At 37.0% G+C, this 20492-nt stretch overlaps 1 protein-coding gene across 1 annotated transcript in view; it reads right to left on the reverse strand.

Moving 5' to 3' along the window:
• The window catches only part of LOC105993437 (dystrophin-like), a gene marked incomplete at its 3' end in the record, with an annotated part of 1816642 nt that overhangs the window by 470575 nt on the left and 1325575 nt on the right, over nt 1-20492 (reverse strand). Inside the window, 1 exon segment of the mRNA XM_013026710.1 lies at nt 17447-17555. Coding sequence (XP_012882164.1) covers nt 17447-17555 — 109 coding nt within the window.

Below are 20492 nucleotides of genomic sequence, written 5' to 3' on the forward strand. Positions count from 1 at the left end.
TTTGTGGCATCTGACAAAAAGCTGGTAAAATGAAAAGTCATAGATGAGACCCTTGGTTGTATTTTTTCCACTTTTTATTTTGAGAACAATGGGAAGGCAGTGGTATATTTTAAAGAAAATCCTACCATGAAACTTTTATTTTTGAAAGGATCACACAACTATATTGTATAGGAGAGAAGAATGAAGGAAGATTAGGTATTACTATGACCGTATTATTTAACACAAAAAAAGTATGAATTGGAAGTAACTACCTGTAATTTCAGCACATGGGAAGCTGAGGCAGGATTTTAAGTTTGAGGTTAGTCTGGGCTACATGCCAAGACTCCATACAGAAAAAAAAGAGTAAAATGGGACGTTACTAATCACATGCACAATATGGACATAGCAATGTCTTCCCCAGGGGAAAAAAAACCAGGAATATGGTTGTCCTAATATAAGCCAACTTAACAGTCCAGAAAAAAATATGGTGAGGGCCAGGAAGAGATATTCACAATAAATCTAGAAAGAAAGATGATGAGGGAACATCAACTGAACATAATGATGGTTGTCCAGGACAAGTGATGGCAGGAGGAATCCAGGATAACTCCCGAGGTTTTGTTACTAGATGAGTGATGTTGCAAGACTGACAAGGGGACATTCTAGAGAAAGTACATGCATTTAGTGACAGGGAAAGATGATGAAGTTACTTTTGAGCCATCTAAGGGGAATAGTAAGGTAGGAAGTTACACAGACTGACATAGGGAGGCAATTTCTCCATGTTTTCTGGATTTTTTCTCTGCCCCTTCTGTTTATTCTATTTTTGTGGTTCCATTCCCCAAGGTAAAGACATGGCTATAGGTAATTTGAGGGCTGATCCCCAGTAAGCAAGAATAGGTCAAAAGAGTGAGAGAGAGAAGAGATATTGTCAATCAGATACGGATTTTGAGGCCAGTAATATGGACAACAGGCGAGAAAGCATCCCAGAATTATCTTTCTAAACGAACAGAGGTGAAAACATATTATTGTTTTCACCACCATATCCTGGCTGGGTCTGTTTATAGAACTTCTGTACTCCTATTATGTCACATATTCCTCAGAGTGTTAAAAAGAAGTCTTGAGATTCTGGCAGCTACAAGTAAGTTTGAATTCATGGAAGATGGTTCACTGTGTCTACAACAAGAAGTAGGTGAAGGAAAAAAAGTAGGTGAAGAGCACAAGGCACCAACCGCATCTGCTGCAATAGTGATAATAATGTGTATGAAGATGAAAACGATTTAGATATTTTTCTATAGCAAAATGTTTAAAGAATCATCATGAAGGCATATCCCATATAAATATTATCAATTAAAAATAGGATATTTCCAATTGAACTTAACTTCCCAGTAGCATAGTCTCCTCTATGTCCCTAGATATAACTGTTCTCTTATTTCCTCTTTAGGTAGACTCCACTGACATTCTCAGTACTTTTTTTTTTTATCTAGTACTGGGACTTGAACTCAAGGCCTTGTGCTTGTTCAGCTTGCTTGCTTACTTGGAGCAGTACCACCTGGGCCATGTTTCTAGACCTGCTTTTGGCTAATTGTTTTAGAGATGGAGTCTCACCAACTTTTCTGCCTATGCTGACCCCAAACCACAATCTTCCAGATATCAGTCATCTGAGTAACTAGAAACACAGGTGTGAGCTACTGATGCCCAGGGTAAATATCATGCTCAATTACTTTCAACCAATCCAGCAGCTATTATTGACCATAGTTTTTGTGTGTATACGGTTCAAGGGATAAAATGCAGATAATTACTCTACCACTGAGCTCAATTGCTCCGGTCAATTTTAGTTTTTAAGGTATTGTTAATTCCCTTGCTCTAATATATTTTCAGGTCATTTGTTTGGCAAAGCAATCATAGAGTTACCTTACTTTAAAATGCTCCCATCCTTTCTCTCCCCATTTAGAAACTTCTTAAATACCCTTGACCTTCAAATCTCATCTTCAAAACTCCGTTTTTTTACAGAAAGATTTCCCTGACATTCCTCTGTTGTGTCACTCCACCTCGAGTTAGTTGATTCCTACTGGTTCTTCTCTAGTATTCTCACATACAGTTAATTTTCTTCCTGTGAGTCCAGAAATCATGCTTGTCTTGATCAATATTGCATGCTGAACATCAAACACACAGCAGGATACATACTAAGCCTCAATAGATCATTTGCCAAATTAGTGTATTGGCAAATTAAGGATACAAAGAGCTCACTTACAGTTATAGAAAGTTATCAATAAGTAAAATAATGTATTGGAAATGACTTTTTATCCCACTGATAATGACATCTTCTGCAGTTTCTAACTATATATGTTATCTCTTTTCAACTAGTTTATAACAGAAGTGTTACTTAGTTGAGTGGCATTATTATAGTTCTTTTTCTGTTCGAGGATGCGACTTAGGGAGAGAATTCCACTTTTGTAGAAGTATACTAAGTATAAAGTTCAAAGGAAACCTAATGTGATATAGAGCAGAAAGCAGATTTCACATCATATAGAAATAATTACTATAGCAGGGTGCTAGTGGCTCATGCCTGTAATCCTAGCTACTCAGGAGGCTCAGATCTGAGGATCGTGGTTCAAAGCCAGCACTGGCAAGAAAGGTCATGAGACTCTTATCTCCAATGAACCACTCAGAAAACCTGAAGTGGCACTGTGGCTCAAGTGGTAGAGCACTAGCTTTGAGCTGAAGAGCTAAGGGACAGTGCTCAAGCCCACAGTTCAAGTCCCATGACTGACAAAAAAATAAAAATAAATAAATAAAATAAAATAATGATTGTCTCTATGTATGTATTTACCTAAAGGTGCCTCAATAATTATGTATTTGACAATTGTTTTCATCAGAATATAAAACTAAAATTTTGTTTTATTCTTTCTTGTATTTTTGCTGCTGAAAAATAAAAATGTACTTCAAAGAGAAGACAAATGTTTTAGTCTCAAATCCATATTTAAAACTACTGATACACTTTTGGTTGCAAATTTGATAGCAAAACAGTGATAATAGTTGTATCAAGTATTTCAAATCATCTCATTCCCATCATGAGTGGATTTACAAATTTCTACCCTATTCCAAGTAAATGGTATTCTTATTTTTGAGTAAATATTAAAAAATGTAGATAAGAAATATTTTTTTCTATGGGGGAACCTTAAAATATTACAAAAGCATAATTCACAATCTATATTCTCCTCACTTAATAATCTGAATCTATCAGCAAGTATTTGTCTAGAATTTAAAAAAAAACCAGTGAGCTCTAGTTTATGGATCACATATGATCCACTACTTTTTGTAAGTATACTTTTAATTTTTTAATTTTTTTTTGTCGGTCTTCAGCTCAAGGTGAGCCCTCTACCACACAGCGCCACTTTTGGTTTTCTAGTGGTTTATTGGAGAAAAAAGTCTCATGGACTTTTCTGCCCAGGCTGGCTTTGAATCATGATTCTCAGATCTCAGCCTCCTGAGTAGCTAGGATTACAGGTGTGAGCCATGGGCACCTGGCTAAATATACTTTTATTGGAACATAAATACTTCTTCACTTAGGAACTTCACATGGCTGCTTTTGCACTTCAGTGGTAGTGTTGAGTGACTCTGAAAGAGATTTTCTAACATGAGAAACAAAAAGTATTTAGTATTTGGCACTTTACAGAAAAAAATGATCTTAAAGTTCTTTAAAGTATTGACCTATACTCTTGCCCAAATAGTAGAGTTATAAAATGGAATCTTTATTTACCTCCAATTATTGCTTCAAAAGGTACTGTCTAATTGTACTGTGCTATGATTTGATAAATAAATTCCTATTCTCACTACTGTACTTAATAAAACAATGGAGTAGAAATAGGAAGTGGAAAGCTACCAAATTTCTTCCTATTCAGTTTCTTTACCTGATGCAAAATGAATCTTCATACTTTGGTAATCTTTTTTAGATTAGAATAGGAAATATGTACACAAAAATATTTTTGGCCAGTACCGGGGTTTTAACAAAGAGCCTTGAGCTCTCACTTGGCTTAATTGCTCAGGGCTGGTATTCTTACCACTTGAGCCATGCCTCCAGTTCAACCATTTTGCTGGTTAATTAGAGATGGAATCTTTCAGATTTTTCTGCCCATGCTTGGCTTTGAACTGCAATCATCCAGGTCTCATCCTTCTGAGTAGATAGGATTTTACACATAGTCTAATAACACCTGGCATAACAATTGTTACTATTTCTGATCATAAAAATGTGTTAACTTTCTTTCCATACCTGGATTTGCTAACTATATTCATGACCTATTTTACTTGATAGCCAAGTGGAAATCTGAGCAACCCTTTCATTAATTTAGTTATTCTACTATCTTTAGTGTATTCCTTGAGTATGCATCCCTTAGCTATTATGTAGTTATTACTAACCTCATTGTTTCTGCCCATTCAAGTCTACCCACTTACTCACCTCAGGCCACTTAACTCACTGCTTGCTCACAGCTGCTTTTATGATAATGCTTCAGCTCTAAACAGATACAAAAAAAGTCCCAGGGCACAGGCATATTTAGTGTCACACTGGCTAGTTCAGTGGTCAGACATATCCATTTTGATTAGTACTACAAGTGCTATTAATTTTGATTCTTTATTTTCACAGAAATTTCGATATCATCTAGTGTAGGAGCTTTTCATATTTTCAAGTTTATCATTCATTCATCAAGTAAAATCCTAAGAAGTTACCATATGAAGCATGAAAATGGAAAAAGGGCAGCTGAGAGTTTTAGAGATGAGGAGAAAAGAGCACTATGGGAACATCCATCTTTTGATGGTAGAAGATTAGCCTTTTCCAGAATGTATGATAATTCTAGGCTTTTGGTTTGTGTGCATGGTTGGATGAAATTTCAGCCCATATTTACTTCTATGATTTCATGTTGAAGACACAGCTACAGAACAATGAGAATTTTAGGAATGTTTTGGAAAGTTGTCTGCACACACACACACACACACACACAGAGACACACAGACACACACACACACACACACACACACACACACACAGAGTTTTCCAAAGGGGCAATAGGGCTCTTAAAGAAGAGGTTAAATAAAGTGCTATTTAAATATATATTTCTTAAATGGAGTTTGAATTGCAGCTGGGTGTTGGACTATTGCAACTTGTAGTCTTTTCCAGATTTATGCTTTAAAATTCTACTGCCATACTAGTTGTTTGACCTTGGACTGACAGATATAAAATTGGGAGAATAAATAAAGCTAAATAGCAACACTGTGGGGGAATCAGTTCTACCATTTCAATGTCTTTTTCTGTCCCCATGGCCTCTTATCTTCCAGAAGAGAAAAAAAAGATCTGAAAAGAAATTACATACTTCTTTTTAGTGAAATCACTTCAATTGCTCTGAGGTTAGTACTAAGCTGTAAGAGTGCTGCTATTTAAGTTCCAAACACACCCACATCGCTTTAATATAAGATGTGGCTGTCAAGAAAGAAAGGAAGAGGAGGAGTGTACTGTTGCTGAACTTCAGGAAATATATACCAAGGAGAACAATATGGTATAATTGATTTTACAGTGTATGGATCCTGTACTCCTGGTTACTGTGACCAAGACCAGGTATATTTTAACATAAACAGCAAAGATAAACATGAAACTTAAAAAGATATAGGTTCAGAGCCTCGATGTGCTCATTTGGCATCTAGATGACACAGGATAGCCATTCTCTCTAGGCTTTAGTTTTCTCCTATAATAAACAAAGAAAAATAATGTGGCACCCCTCTCACAAGGAAGTTATAAGTTTAACCAGGACAACACACAAACATTGTTTTGCTAAAAGCCTGCTGTAGAACCAAACATCAATGCACGTAGAGCTAAGGTAAATATTAGGTATGTTCGGGTCAGTGCAAAAGCACTGAGAATAATTGAAATGAAAGCAGGTGTTGTTTATAAAACAGCTATGATATGTCGATGCATTACAGGAATAGAACCAGACTGTGAGGCCTTAGAGACCCTTAAGAGAGTTAAACATGAAGTGACAATGTTGTTTTGCCTGATTTACATGAGACCTTTCTTGTTGATACACAGTTTCTTCAATACACTCAATATGAAGCATATATTCATCCAGATAATAGATACAAATCCATGCATTCAAATATTCTTTGGAGTCAGAGATCAAGTTGGAAATCCCCAGAATCATAGAGATTTGTGTCTATAAACTTGCTTATTATATTCACATTCAAGGAGGATGCAAGGGGTAGTGTCAGCTTTTTAACCAGAATCTTTTCATTACATCTCCCTGTTGGGGTTGCAGCACATGCTGTGAGTGACCTCCAGAGATTCCTCAAGCTGCATGCAGACAGCAAATTGAATCTGAAAGCTTTATTAGACAAGTTTGTCTTTCAGCTGGTGGGAGTGGATGTCAGCCGTATTGGAAAAAATAAAATTCCTTGTGAAAGTGGGTCCTGACCTTGAAAAACATCTCAAAATCGAAGTACACAATTCAATTGTAAGTTATGTCCTTATTTGTTAACCATAGAGTGCAGGTTCAAAGAGAAAGACACATTTAATGTTAGAGAAGACTCAGCAAGAAAAATAGAACTTTTTTTTGGAACATGTAGTAAGCAAAAATGCTAATCATCAAACCCTAGGGTTAAAATATGCTAATCAAGCAAATGATTTTTCTCACTCCAATATAAGAAGAAAAACTACTTTTCTTTTTACCTATAATCCATAGTGAACATTATAAAAACTTTATTTTTTATCCATACATTTTTTGTGAGCATAAAGAATAATCCAGGGAAACTAAGGTGATGTTGAGGATTGACTTGTTTTATCTCAATATTGCCTCCTTCACGTATACTGGCATAGTATTAAATTCATTTTTAATGAGGGCAAATATAAGTGTGCTGAAGTCATAATTATTGCAGAAATTCTTGAATATGTTGTAACTTTGATTTGATTTGAGTTTTTACTATTGTAGGTCTGTAATGAAATTTAGGCATTGATGTCATTAAGTACTATTAGTAATTTTACCTAAATATTAGGGTATCTAAATTATCAGTATAATGCATTCATTATGGAGTGGCAAATACCTTGGAAATGAGATTGATATATATTTCCCTTGGAAATATTGAAGAATAAACTTTTTGAACTTCAGGAGAAAGACATCATGTAAAGTAGGTGTTCTCAAATTGTACATCAAGACACAGTGAAGCAGAAGAGTTAAGGAGTGTGTTTTAGATTTGTCCTGAAGATTTTCTTCAAAGCACAAGACATTCCTATTTTATGATGACCACAATCTTTTAAAACAGGATTTACCAGTGAGGTTATGAAAATAAGGCTATCTTCAGCTACGTGTCAGTGAGAAAAAAGAGGTAAGATACATGAAAACTTAAAATACCCACTGAAATCAAACACAGGAGATGGGTGTTTGCATTCTGATTCTACCAATAAATAGCTAGAAAAGCACATAGTCACTTAATTTTACTGGTATTATGCAACTATATTAGAAGGCATATTTACTTGATCCAAGTCCTAGAAAATGGACTTCTTTGGCTGGTCAACAATATTACTTGAGGATCCCAGTGTTTGGAGGTGATAGTTTGTCATGAGACCCTCATCTCAACTGACAAGTTAAATGTGGTGGCATGTAATTCTGGTCTCATTAATCAGGAGGCATGAGGTCATGTCTCCTGGTCAAAGGCAGATCCTGAGCCAAAGCAAAACACCCAACCTGAAAAACAACTAAAGGAAAAATGAACTAGGAATGAGTCTCAAGTAATAGGGTGTCTGTCTAGCAAGCATCAGGCCCTGAGTTCAAACCCTACTGCTTCTTCAGAACTTAAAAAGGTTTCCAAACATTACCATCATCATTGTAATAGATCTTTGGTGCCTAGAATCATATATCCTTGACCTACCTCTGGTATGGTGGCAGTACACTCATTACTGTATGAGTTCAAACTTACCAGAACTAGAATATTACCTTAGCTTTAAGACATGTTTGAAATTAAATAAAGCCTGGAAATACATAGTAGCAACATAGAAAGGTAGGAAAAAAGTATATAGACAGTAATGTAATTGAGTCAAATATAGACCAATAATTATAGAGCAAAGTCCAATACTGAAGCCTATAATGGGAAAACAAAACAAAGCAAAGCAAAAACAATATGGCAGACACACTTGGGAGGGAAGGAGAAGGATGTCAGAATTTAACTATTTTGAAAAGCATTTTTTTTAATTGACAGGCCATGGGAGGTCATTGTAGACAAGGGACATGTGAAAAAGTGATTAACAGAATGAAGGACCATTTTCTTAATAAAATGTGAGCAAAAACATTCTATTCTTCCTCAAAGAATAAAGAGTAACTAGAATGTGGCTTCAGCATTTGAAAGATAGTCTTGAATGTAAGAGCTAGGGTAGAACTCCACCTACTCTTCATTATTTAGGCAGTTAACCTTCTGCAGATTGCTTCTAGCAGAGAAAGGGAGACTGGAGATAATGGGAAAGAATGAATGACCTCTCAAATACTTTTCAGACTGTAATCTCAACATCTACAATTCAAGAGTAAAACTGCTACAATTTCCGTTTGGAATCCACTTTCTTGAAGGGTAATGTTACAGCCAATTTAAAAACTATTCCATGAAGTTTTAAGAAACATTAGAATTACATGTTAAAGCTTTTCTCTGTGAGCTATAGAACCAGTTTTAGTTCTAATTTCCCCTTTCTAATATGATGTTCAGCATTATTATATGTACTATTCAAGCACAAATTCTCTCTCTTGAAGGAGGTTAACTGGAAATAGAAGGTTTTGGGAATTTTACTGTAATCAACACTTTGCTTCTATTAAAATATAGGACAAGGGTAATTGAAAAATCTCTAATAATCAGAATGCTGTATGTAGCAATCGGTGTTAGACTCTTCTTTCTCTTCCTTACACACACACACACACACACACACACACACACACATACACACACCACCACCACCACCAACAACAACAACAACAACAACACTCACTGAAATTTCAAGGACTGCTTCCAACAAGCATTAGAAATGATGGATTAGAGATTCTCTTTGTTTGCCAATTGAGACCCCAAAGCACAGCCCTAACTGGACCTGATCATCAAGCAATGAAACCACCAATGGTTAAGAGAGGGAGAAGAAAGGGAACTTCGTCATCACTAAATGGATAATTAACATCTAAATTGGGACTTTTACAGTCTATCATTGTCTTGGATGTTAACAATGATGCCATGATTGTTACAGTTATCAGGGAACATTATTAAAGAATGAGCCTAGGAACAGGGACCCTTATTGCCTATACAGAAAGATTTCCTTCTGATGAAGTGGGGTGTCTCCAAGAAAGGTTTATTGCAGTCATTTCTCTTTTTGCAATGACACATCTCATTTTTAATTCAAGTGGTTTCACCTTACTATTAATTCATACAAATATGATTTCATATTTATCAGTTCATTAATTAATGCAAAAAGTTGAAGAGTTTTATTGTGATTCAAGGCTTTGGAATATCTTGGAAATTACCAAAACTTGAAATCTTATCATGTTTTTATAATTGATGGAAGTGTGTACATCACATTTTTGTAAATAATCTGATTCCTAGTATATTAGAGTTGGAGGGATTGTTTAGAAGGTTTAGAAGTTGTAACTGGAAAATCAGCAATGACATGGCCATCTTTTAGATGTCTTCAGAAGAGGAATCCTCTTTTAATGAAGGATAGACAGACTACATTTCACAAAACTGATTTCTCAGCCAAAGCAGAATCAACAGAAGATATAACTGAAATAGGAAGTGGTTGGGTGGCACCTTTTCTAGGGCTCTAAGTGTGATCAGTACAGAAAGGAGTAAGAATGCAAGAATCAAGTTCTTCCCTTCTCTAATGATTACTGCAGACAAGTGAAGGCACTTCAATTCTCATTGTCTCACAATTTAAGCCAAAGCAATATATAGCAATATGCCAAGATTGCATTTAAGTTCAGTTAATATCATTATTTTAATTAAAATGCTTGGCTACATAAAACATTATTAAAATGGCATTAGAACACTTGATTCAACTCTGGGGAAAGAAATGGAGTTCAAATAAATAATTAAATAATTACATACAAGTAAGCCATATATCCAACATCCAATCTGAATACAGTATTCAAACTCCAATGAAATTTTTTTTAAAAAAAATCACTGTTTGGAATGTGATATACTGCCAGGTGCTGGTGGCTCACACCTATAATCCTAGCTACTCAGGAGGCTGAGATCTGAGGATCTCGGTTCAAAGCTAGCAGGGGCAGGGAAGTCCATGAGACTCTTATCTCCAATTAACCACCAGAAAACCACAAGTGGCACTGTGGCTAAAGTGGTAGAGCACTTGCATTGAGCTGAAGAGCTCAGGGACAGCGGCCAGGACCAGAGTTCAAGCCCCATAACTGACAAAAAAGAAAGAAAGAAATCTGATACACTCATTAATAGCACAAGCTTTGGAATCAAATTTATCTTTGAATGCCCACATTCGTTTAACCTCTCTGGGGAGTTAAGTGATCTATGAGTCGGCAAGCACTATGTGGTTAGAGAAGGTACTAGGTACATATGAGGAATTGTCTATAGAAGCCTCATATTTAAAGAAAGGGTAGTTTGCAGGAGATATGATACTGAATGACTCACGATGTTTCCTATATGAAAGGTTATTAGATCAGATCCATTCCCTTTCATGCATTGTTTATTATGTAGTTGCTTTTAGTATATGATGACAGAGTGGGTGACAGTGTCAAAAATACTTAGCATCTGGCACTTTGCAGAAAGAAAAGGCTGACCTCTTATCTACATGGCAGCACAACTGAGAACAGAATGTAGAATTTTTGACCTCTAATGCTTTACTTTCATAATTACACTTGAGACTTGCAATCTCCAAGATTAATTATGTAAAGCGGTAGTTGAATCAGCATTTGATCAACTAGAAATCACTATTAGCTGGCACTTCTGGGTATCTAAACCATAGTAAATTTGTCTCCCACTTACTACCCTGAGACATTTGAACTTAATATCTTGATTTAGCATACTCAAATTAAGTATGTTCTATATGCAATTTCTTTTGGAAAATGTTAAGTGGGGTTCTGTACAACATGAGTGTTCTCAGGCCCAGCCAGCTTGTGGATAAGAAAGAATTCACATTGACATTTACAACCAGATTTACTGCCTCTTTGCTTCCATCTGTCATGCAGGACTTCAGCCCCATGCAAAGTCCTGTCTAGCTAAATGTTTCTTAGCTTCTTTAGAGAAGCATCATTTAAGTATGGCTATTTTCCCCACAGCTCGCCACTATTGACAGTGAGGTGCACTACTGGGCAAATACAGTTTGATTTATATGCTATTCATCTCCTTGAACTTTCAAGCTACAAAGTCCTTGGTGGGGGTTGGGTAGTGAACGTGATTAAATAAAATGGGGTTCTCTTTGGGATTTACAACCCTGGATCTTCCTAGGATCCCATTCAGCGGTTGCCCAGAAGTTGAAAGGAAGATGAACTTCTTCCCCATTCACCCGAAGTCTACGGCAGAGTTTTCAAAATGCAATCCTGGAATCAGCAGCATGGACATGGGCATGACCTGGGAACTTTATAGTGCTGCAAATTTCACTCATCCCTACTGAATCAGAAATTCTGAAATTGAAGCTTGACAATCTCTTCTTCAAAAGAAATGGAAAGTTTTAGATGTTGTTGGTATCATTCTTTTGTGCCATCCTGGGGCTTAAAATTATCTATCCCTAAGCTTCTGTGCTCTACCATTTAGAGCCACAGCTCCACTCAGGCTTTTCTGTAGTTAATTTCAGATGAATCTCATGGGCTTTCCTGCCTGAGCTGTGTTCAAACTGTGATGCTTAGATCTCCTCCCTCTGAGTAGCTAGGATTACAAGCATGAGCCACTGGCGTCTGGCTTAGGTATTGCAGTTTTAAGAACCACTGACATGGGACATTGAATATAAACCAAAATATTCACCAATTTTCTTTCTTTCCCACAGTGGAGTGATTTGTTTGTAAAGATGGCTACCAACAAAAGCTTCCTTTCCCAGTATGCATGCACTTTGAAGACTGTCCTGTGAACATCATATACTAAAGCCCCCCTCATCAAGCCTGTTGGAAGGTGAGAAGTATATGAAGGACTGCAGTTCTCCAGCCAACAGCTAGCTGCCAACTATTTGAATGAGACCAATTTAGACCTTCTAGTTCATGTTCAGTTACCAGATAAATGGATTCATTTGGGTAAGACCTAACAGCATCATCAGAATAACTATATAGCTAATTGGTACAAACAGCAGACTCACAGAATCATCCGCCACTGCATAACTTACTTAAAGTCATTAGGATTTAAGGATGCTTTTATGTAACAATAGAGAAGTGATACATACAAACCTTCCAAGAAAATCAATGTTTGTTTGTTTCCAACATGCCCATTAGTCCTGCATGTTCAAGCAATTTATATAACTCAGATTGGACCTTATAGCCTCTTCTACTATTGAGGTAAACAGACACAGGGGAACTTGGTTTCATCTTTTTCCAAAAGTGACTTTGTGCTTCACTTTCTACACATATGATAGTAAAATAGTCGAACTGGTGGTAATCTGAGTGATTATTCCAAGTTCAGCGTGAAGGATTTGCCTCTCCCCTCTTGGTCCATTCTTTCTATGTATACAAAGATAGAATAGGAAGGCTTGCCCCCCCCCACCCTGTTTTCCCAGATGCATCCAGATGTCAGGCAAACAACCAAAGTTATGTGCAGACTGCCTGATATAGGCAGGGCAATCTACCTAAACCTGGCTTTAAACATTCCATCGTGGGCCCCATGTGAGAGGCCCCCACCTCCCTAGACCTAATGGCTTTTTCATTAGCCTCTGCCTCCTTGCTCAGACCTTGTAAAACCCCAATTTCTATCCCACCTTTCCACACAGTCTCCCAGCCTGTGAGGGGAAGGTTGTGCCCCTCACTGCTATATCTCAATAAACAGTTCTTGCCTGTGGAAGATGGAGTCCTGCCTGTTTCCTTTCTTTCTCCTCCATTTCCCTAACACAGAGTTCTGCATTCCTAGGAAATTCAGATTAAACTAATTTGCTCTACATGGAAACATGTATCCCTTTTACTCCCCATACATCCATGTGTCAGTTAAAATTAACAGGGACTACTGGCTAGCTGCCTTCATATCTGGAATTTCCATTAGGTTCTTGGACAGAGATAGTGCAAGATCCAGCAATGAAACAAAACAAAACAAAACACAGCTTTTGGAGCATGACACACTTGGATTTGAATCCTGGCTCTCTTTCTTTCCAGCTGTGTGGCTTTAATGCAGCAATTTCCTTTCTAAACCTTGGACTCTTTAATTTGAAAAAAATGTTGCACGTACTTACATGTACTTTGCAATTATTTGGGGGTAAAGATATAAATGAAAAGAAAGCTATGCATGCAATAGGAGGGCAATTGAAAAAGATTGTGATGAACTCTAAATTTGATTATATTACAGTAGAGTACATGAAATAATCACCATATATTACAACCGTATGACAAATTAGATTTTTATATGGTAGTTATTGTAGAATAATTTCCTATGAGTCAGAAAGTCAGGAATATAAATGAAATTCTATTTTATGTTTGTTATTGTAAAAATAGTGTACAATAAACAAAATTCTTAATTCTCATGTTTGAATCACCATGTGAAAGGGTAGAAAAAGTCTTTGTTGAGTGAAAGCAGCTTTGGATGGAACTGATTCCCCGTTGATTCTTTTTATGTGACATTTGTGTGTTTAACATTTTGACTTTATGCCCAGCTCTGTGTCAGTTTAGTAGAAGAGATGAAAAGCCTGTGTGAGGGAAAATTCATATCTCAGTTCTGCCCTGGATCCTACTGTACTAGCTACCACCAACAGCTTGGAACTGAGGATATTCACAGTTTCAGTCCAATAGTGGCAGCAATGTGGAGGGAGCAGAGGGAAGGGGAGGACAGGCAAAGAGCCACACACAGAGATGGGAGTTGAGACACTGAAGGAGAAGGAAGTATATCAGATGTGTGCATGCATGCTCATACACACACACACACACACACACACACACACACAATGCACACCGACTACTGGAGCTTGAACTCAAGGCCTGGGTGCTGTCCTTTAGCTGTTTTGCTCAAGGCTGGCACTCTACCATTTGAGCCACAGCTCCACTTCTAGTGTTTTGGTAGATAATTGGAGATTAAGAGTCTCAGGATTTTATTGCCCAGGCTGTAGTTAAAATTACAGGCATGAGCTACAGGTATCTGGCTCAAAAGAGTTAACTACTTTCATTGACCTTGGCCTTGCCCTCTACTAGAGGCTTATTGGCTGGTCTGCTTACTTCCCCTGTCCCTCCTCTGGCTGTTCTTTCTCTGCTTGAGATGTTTTCTGCAGATATGTACAAGGCTCACTGCCTCACATCATCTTTCTGATGTTCTTAAATGTTCTCTTAATAGCTTACCTGACCACACTTCAGATAAATAATGTCTCATCCTCAATCCCTTTCTCTCTCCTCTCTGCTCTCTTATTCTGTGTAACTGTTTCTCAATTTTCATTGTGTATAAGAATCACCTGCGGATTGGATTGGATTGAAATGCAAATCAAGATTCAGTGAGTCTGGAATAGAGCTAGAGATCCTGCATTTCTAATCAAGACCATTTGGACCCATCTGGAGATTCTACTCAGTAACATTTATAATGGAGAGAATATATTTTTTATTAGTTTATCATCTTTTTCCTCCAATTAGAGCATGCTTCATGAAAGGAAGGGCTGACTTTCTCCATGCTTAGTTTTCAGCACCTAGTCTGATGCCCAATACATAGAAGCCACTTCATAAATATTTATTAAGTGGATGAATTATATATTTTCCTAGGAATCAAAAGTGGAATTCTTGACTTTAAAAACTTTTCTCTCTCTATTATATATTCATTGTGCTGGGGGTTTTCTTGTGATACATATATATATATATACAATAGTATCAAATTCACCCATTCTATTACTATTTCTTATTTCTATCACTCTTTTAAACAATTTTAATAGGTTTCATTATTCAATTTTTATATTCAATTTTTATATGTAGTTATCAATCCATTTGCTATTAGAAACTTCAACATTACATTTAGGGATACTATTTCTTCAATAGGTTTTTGTGTCATAGCTTTAGGATCTTCCTACTGTAGTTTCCACAGTTATCCAGGCACCTAGCCAGGAGGTGGTGACTGTCCACCCAGCTCCATGGCCTAGAAGTGAGACAAGCCCTTCTTTGAATTGCAGGTGCCTGGCTCAATGGGTAGAGCCAGGAGGACCCAGCTTTGGAGAATTTGTAGATATTGTGTTGTTTAGCCCCAGGGAGGCCTTGCTCCTTGTGCTGTGTTACTATATAAAGTTTTGCTGAGTCTTAGTCTCCTCCCAACATGTAGCCTTTGTCTTTAAAAGCTTGGTGCTAGCTCTGTTGGGGGCTGCTGGTCTTTGAGACAAGGGTCTACCATGCAGTCCCAGGCTTTTGAGTAAAGACTCCAAATTTAATAAAGACTACAGATCTAACTTCCTAAATTGTGACATCTCTGTATCCTGCTTATCAGATTCTCTTATAACAGCAACACATGTAGAGTAGTTAAATGGGAGCGTAAATCCAATGTGCAGATTTCAACAAGCATATAAAAAATAACTGGGATATAATCTCTTCATGGTAACCCTGAGTCTGAGGCTGAACATATAATAGACAACTAAAGAACAAACACCAATAAATGATGGCATACGAATGACCTGGTCATATATGCAAAGGGAACCAAATATTACAGCTCATAAATGGAAATAAACCAAACATAATTAGTTGAATATAAACCCTGGCATAGCAATTTTAATGACCCAGGTTGACAAAAACCCACTTTTTTGCATATCTTTTTCAAATCTTTAATGTTATCAAATCTAACTGCTGACTGCTTAGAATTCTTAGGGGGCACATCATTGTCCGAACATTGCACAGCTTCTTTTAACACTAGTATTGAATTGTGACTAGGCCATGCTTGTTGTAATCCTTCACAGTTCATTGTACTTCCTTGATATTTGTGTGTGTGTGAGTATGCACGCTCGTGCTCACGGGCACACTTGCGGCTCATAAGACTAAAATCATCAATTTCACCAGAAGAACCAGAGTCAGGCTTTCCTGCTTCAATCATTTCAATCATTTGATCTTTTAAAAAGAAAAAAGGAAAGAAAAGTGCCTCCCTCCCAAAGATGTTTTCAGTTTTGTCTAATTATTGATTTGGTACAGCCAAGAAGTTTTCTGGGTTTTTTTTCCCCACTGAGAATCAAAGCCAACATTAAGATTTTCATGAGATTTCGTGCATCCCTTCTATCAACAACTGAATAGGAAATAGAAAAGACTGAACATATGCAATGAAAACAAGTTCAAGACACAGCTAAATGAAGAAACATCCCTCCCCTAAGTTAACGTGTAGTAAAGTTCATTTCTTCTTTTTTGTTTGAACTCAGAGTGGAAGAGGTTTTTTGTTTGTTTTTGTTTTGTCAGTTGTGGGCCTGAACTCTGGGCCTGGGTGCTGTCCCTCAGCTCTTCAGCTAAAGGCAAGCGCTCTACTACTTGAGTCACAACACCACTTCCAGTTTTTCTGGTGGTTAATTAGAGATAAGAGTATCAAGGACTTTCCTGGCCAGGCTGGCTTTGAACCATGATCCTCAGCCTCCTGAGTAACTAGGATTACAAACATGAGCAACCAATGCCTAGCTAAGAGTTTTTAAAATTGATTCCAAATGGGACAGGAGAAGTACTAGAAGGGTTGTGTAACTCTGTGGTTAAGTGTGATTTTTGTAGGAATACTTGAAGAATATTGTCTAAATGATACATAATCCAAGAGATGGACTTAGGTATTCAGCCTTATTAAATACTCCAGTGCTTCTGACTGATTAAACAGCATGCTAATGCTTGGATACTAGGAGTTTAGGTTATTTTTTGTGTTCCTTACCAGGAATCATGTACATTCCCAGCCAACAAACAAACAAACACACTCTCAAGTTGACAATCCACTCCCAAGGAACAGCCCATGAGCAATGGATGGCTCTATGGGGAAGACAAAGTCTTTCCTGCAGTTCAGAATAGCTGCAAAGCTAGCTTACAGCTTCAGGCTCTTGTGAAACTAACTGAGGTGTCTGTTGAAGCCAAATTGCATGTAGGTATCTCTCTCCTCTCCTGCCCTCAACTTGTTTCTTCAGAGAACACTCCTCAGGAAACTTTTGCTTTACAATACTTAAGAGTTCATTTCCAAGGAACCTAGTCTAAGACATTTTGCAGAGTAAACCATGTAAATATTTGTCGCTATCTACAGTATCAGAGAAATATTTCTCCCCGCTTTTTTGTAGAGATTACATCATCACATTGCTTTTGAGCAAATAGCTAAAACAAAAGAGAAGGAGATGCAGTGTACTTACAGGCTCTAGTAGTAGACAGTCCAGAAGCGAGGTCAGGCTGTTTTGCTTTCAGCTCTCCAAGTAAATGCTTTACTGCTTCCCACTCAGAGCTCAAATCTTCTAATTTCCTCTTTAAAAGAAAAGTGTGCATGTTACTGATTTAATTAACACCTTGAAGATAATTCATAAAGTTATTAATTCATTTTGTGAATTTATTATTGGATTTATATTATACTTCTAATTTTTTTCTGGGTAGAATTCCTTTCAGTGGAATTATAATTATTTTAGCTAACAACCCTACAAATATATATTGATTTTTTTTCTGCTACATCTTAAAGTCTTCCTCCAGGCACAATCTCATGTGAAAAAAAGTGGAGTGCAAACATTAGTGAAAACAAAACAAACAAAAAAACCACCCTCTCTCAGCATGTAGCCTGACTTTTAAATAGTGTCTATGGTGGTTTCATATTGGAATCATCTAGATGACTTAAAAAAATCTTAGTGCCCCAGCTTACCCCTGATCAACTGTAACCGAATATCTTGGAGAGAGAGGCTATGAATGAACATGGGGACATACTGCCGAGAGACCTTTCAAGGTTGGGCTTCTGTTGTATGTGGCAGAAATGATAGAGGCAGGTATCCATCAGCTGTCAGTCCTTACAGAAATGGCCATCCGTTTTAGTGGGTGCATCACCAAGGGCATTCCCTGAACTTATTCAATTACTAATTAAGGTGATGATGAAAAGGTGTAGCTAGTTCAGAACTCCTCATGGATTCTCTCAGCTCTTTATATGCTGATATACACTTAACACAACTGGCTCTCTGTGGTGGTGAGAGGACACACTTTTAGTGTTTGCTAATTTATATGGTATAAATATTCATACAGTTACCAAGATCAAATCAAGTGACTTATAAAATGTCTGAAAAATCTAACAATAGGGGTTGGCTCTAGCACACAAATCACATGATTATTCTTTTAAAATGTAGAGTTTGATTTGGATTGGCTACCAGATAGCAAATATATTAGTTATACCTAAGATAGATTAGAGAAAAGGAGGCATGGAATTGCTGCCAGGAATTCAAAGGTATCTTAAGCTTAAAGCAAATATAGGAGATATTTATCCACCTGCTTCTTTTAAGATTAAGGGACTGAAGTCATGATAGGGAAAATGAGGCAGGATAAATTTGGGAAAACAGGGCCTGGTAAAGGTAACTCAGAAACAAGGCATGTAGAAACTACCTTTGGTTCGAAGAAAGACAATAGGATGCCTTCCAGGTCTCAAGGATAGGCATCTGTTTTTTGGCAGATTGCATTCTTACCTGTAAGAAATGCCCCCAAATATCGAGGACCTCAGAAATTGTAACACCAGGAGTGATTAGAGGGAAGATAAAACACCTATTTTTGCATAACAATGAAATCAGACCTTTGCCTTTATCCAATAAATACCCCTAATGCAAAAGAGCTGGCCTTCTCTCCCTTTAAGGATACTCACATTCTGTTAGTATACCCCTGCCCTTCTGCTTGTCTGTCTGTTTTGCTTGCTTGCTTACTCAATTAAGCTCCGCCAGGTTTTCTTACCATTATGACCTGTCCAGAAACTCTTATTCTATGATCGAAGTTAAGGACCTTAGTAAAGAGTCCCTACTTTTAGCGGGAAACTTCACAACTTCATAAACCCTCACCTGCATCCAGTGACATACCCAGTTGAGTGTGAGCAGAAGTGAGGTCTGTCAGTTCTGGGCTGAGGGTTTTAAACATGAGTAAAATTTATAAATTCTTTCCCACTTTTGTATTGACAAGAAGCAGAAGACCAGGGTCCTATGGTAAATTTCTAAGACTATCAGGAGTTAAGCCCTAATCCCGTGTGCACTGGGTACTTTAGGATCAAGAATATGACCTGAAGGCCATGACAAAACACTGATGGCTTGGTCCTAGACCTAGGATTGGAAGCTCAAGAATTCACATGTCAAGCCATTTTGCTAAGTGATGCTGTCACTGATTGTTCATAACTAAAGCCTAAAGTATTCATTTTAGCTAATAAATTATCTGAGCATATACAAGGTACAAAGTATGCACCATCGTTGGCAAAATAAGGAATAAGGAAACAGGTCCTTAGATAATTTATGACAGAACATAGTTTGCTTGAGAAATGCTAGTCTGGGAAAAGCTGTGAAGGGAATGCCAGAGCCAAAAGATGGTCCTAATCTAGGTTTCCAAAATAACACAGGCAGGAAAGCAGCTTGGCTAGGAATTCATCTGCTGTACTATCATGCAAACAATAAAACAAATAAAACTACAAACACCCTACTGTTTTCACTTTGTGAAGCCACTGAAATGTTCTGTTAAAACTGGGAATATGTTACTAATACAGAATTAATACTATTACAGACTTTACAAGTACATACCAAGGGTTAACAGCAGTCTATTTATACAGCTACAAATTTCTATATGTATATTGTGGGGAATACAACTAATTGTGCTGCTAATGGAATGGGTTAAAATAAATAACAGAATTGCATTTCTGTCTGAGGCATTTGAGTTAGAAGAGCCAGAAACTACAAACTTCTTAAAAAGGTGTTGAACAACTAGAAATGGTAATGAACCCAACGAGAATGTTATATATCTCTTTATGTATCTATCTATCTATCTATCTATCTATCTATCTATCTATCTATCTATCTATCTATCTATCTATCTATCTATCTATCTATCTATCTAATGTTGTGGTTTCGTTCTAATGCTAATCATTAATGCAATGCTAATCGCTTCAATAAAAAGATTCATCTATTTATGTATTATAGAAAATAATCTCTTCTCCTATTTATGTATTGTAGAAAATAAATGTTCAGCTGCTACTGTATGCTAGTCTTTGTACAAGTTACTAAGCTTAGATTCAAAACTTTGGCAAAGTAGCAGGTTATAAAATTAACCCCCAAAAATCAATGGCTTTTCTGTATGCCAACAATGAGAAAAGTGTGGCTAAAATTAGGAAAGCAACTCCATTTGTAATAGCCCCACAAAAAATAAAATACCTAGGAATTAACTTAACTAAAGAAGTGAAGGACC

Source organism: Dipodomys ordii, unplaced genomic scaffold (genome assembly GCF_000151885.1).
Source record: "Dipodomys ordii isolate 6190 unplaced genomic scaffold, Dord_2.0 Scaffold96, whole genome shotgun sequence".
Taxonomy (NCBI): domain Eukaryota; kingdom Metazoa; phylum Chordata; class Mammalia; order Rodentia; family Heteromyidae; genus Dipodomys; species Dipodomys ordii.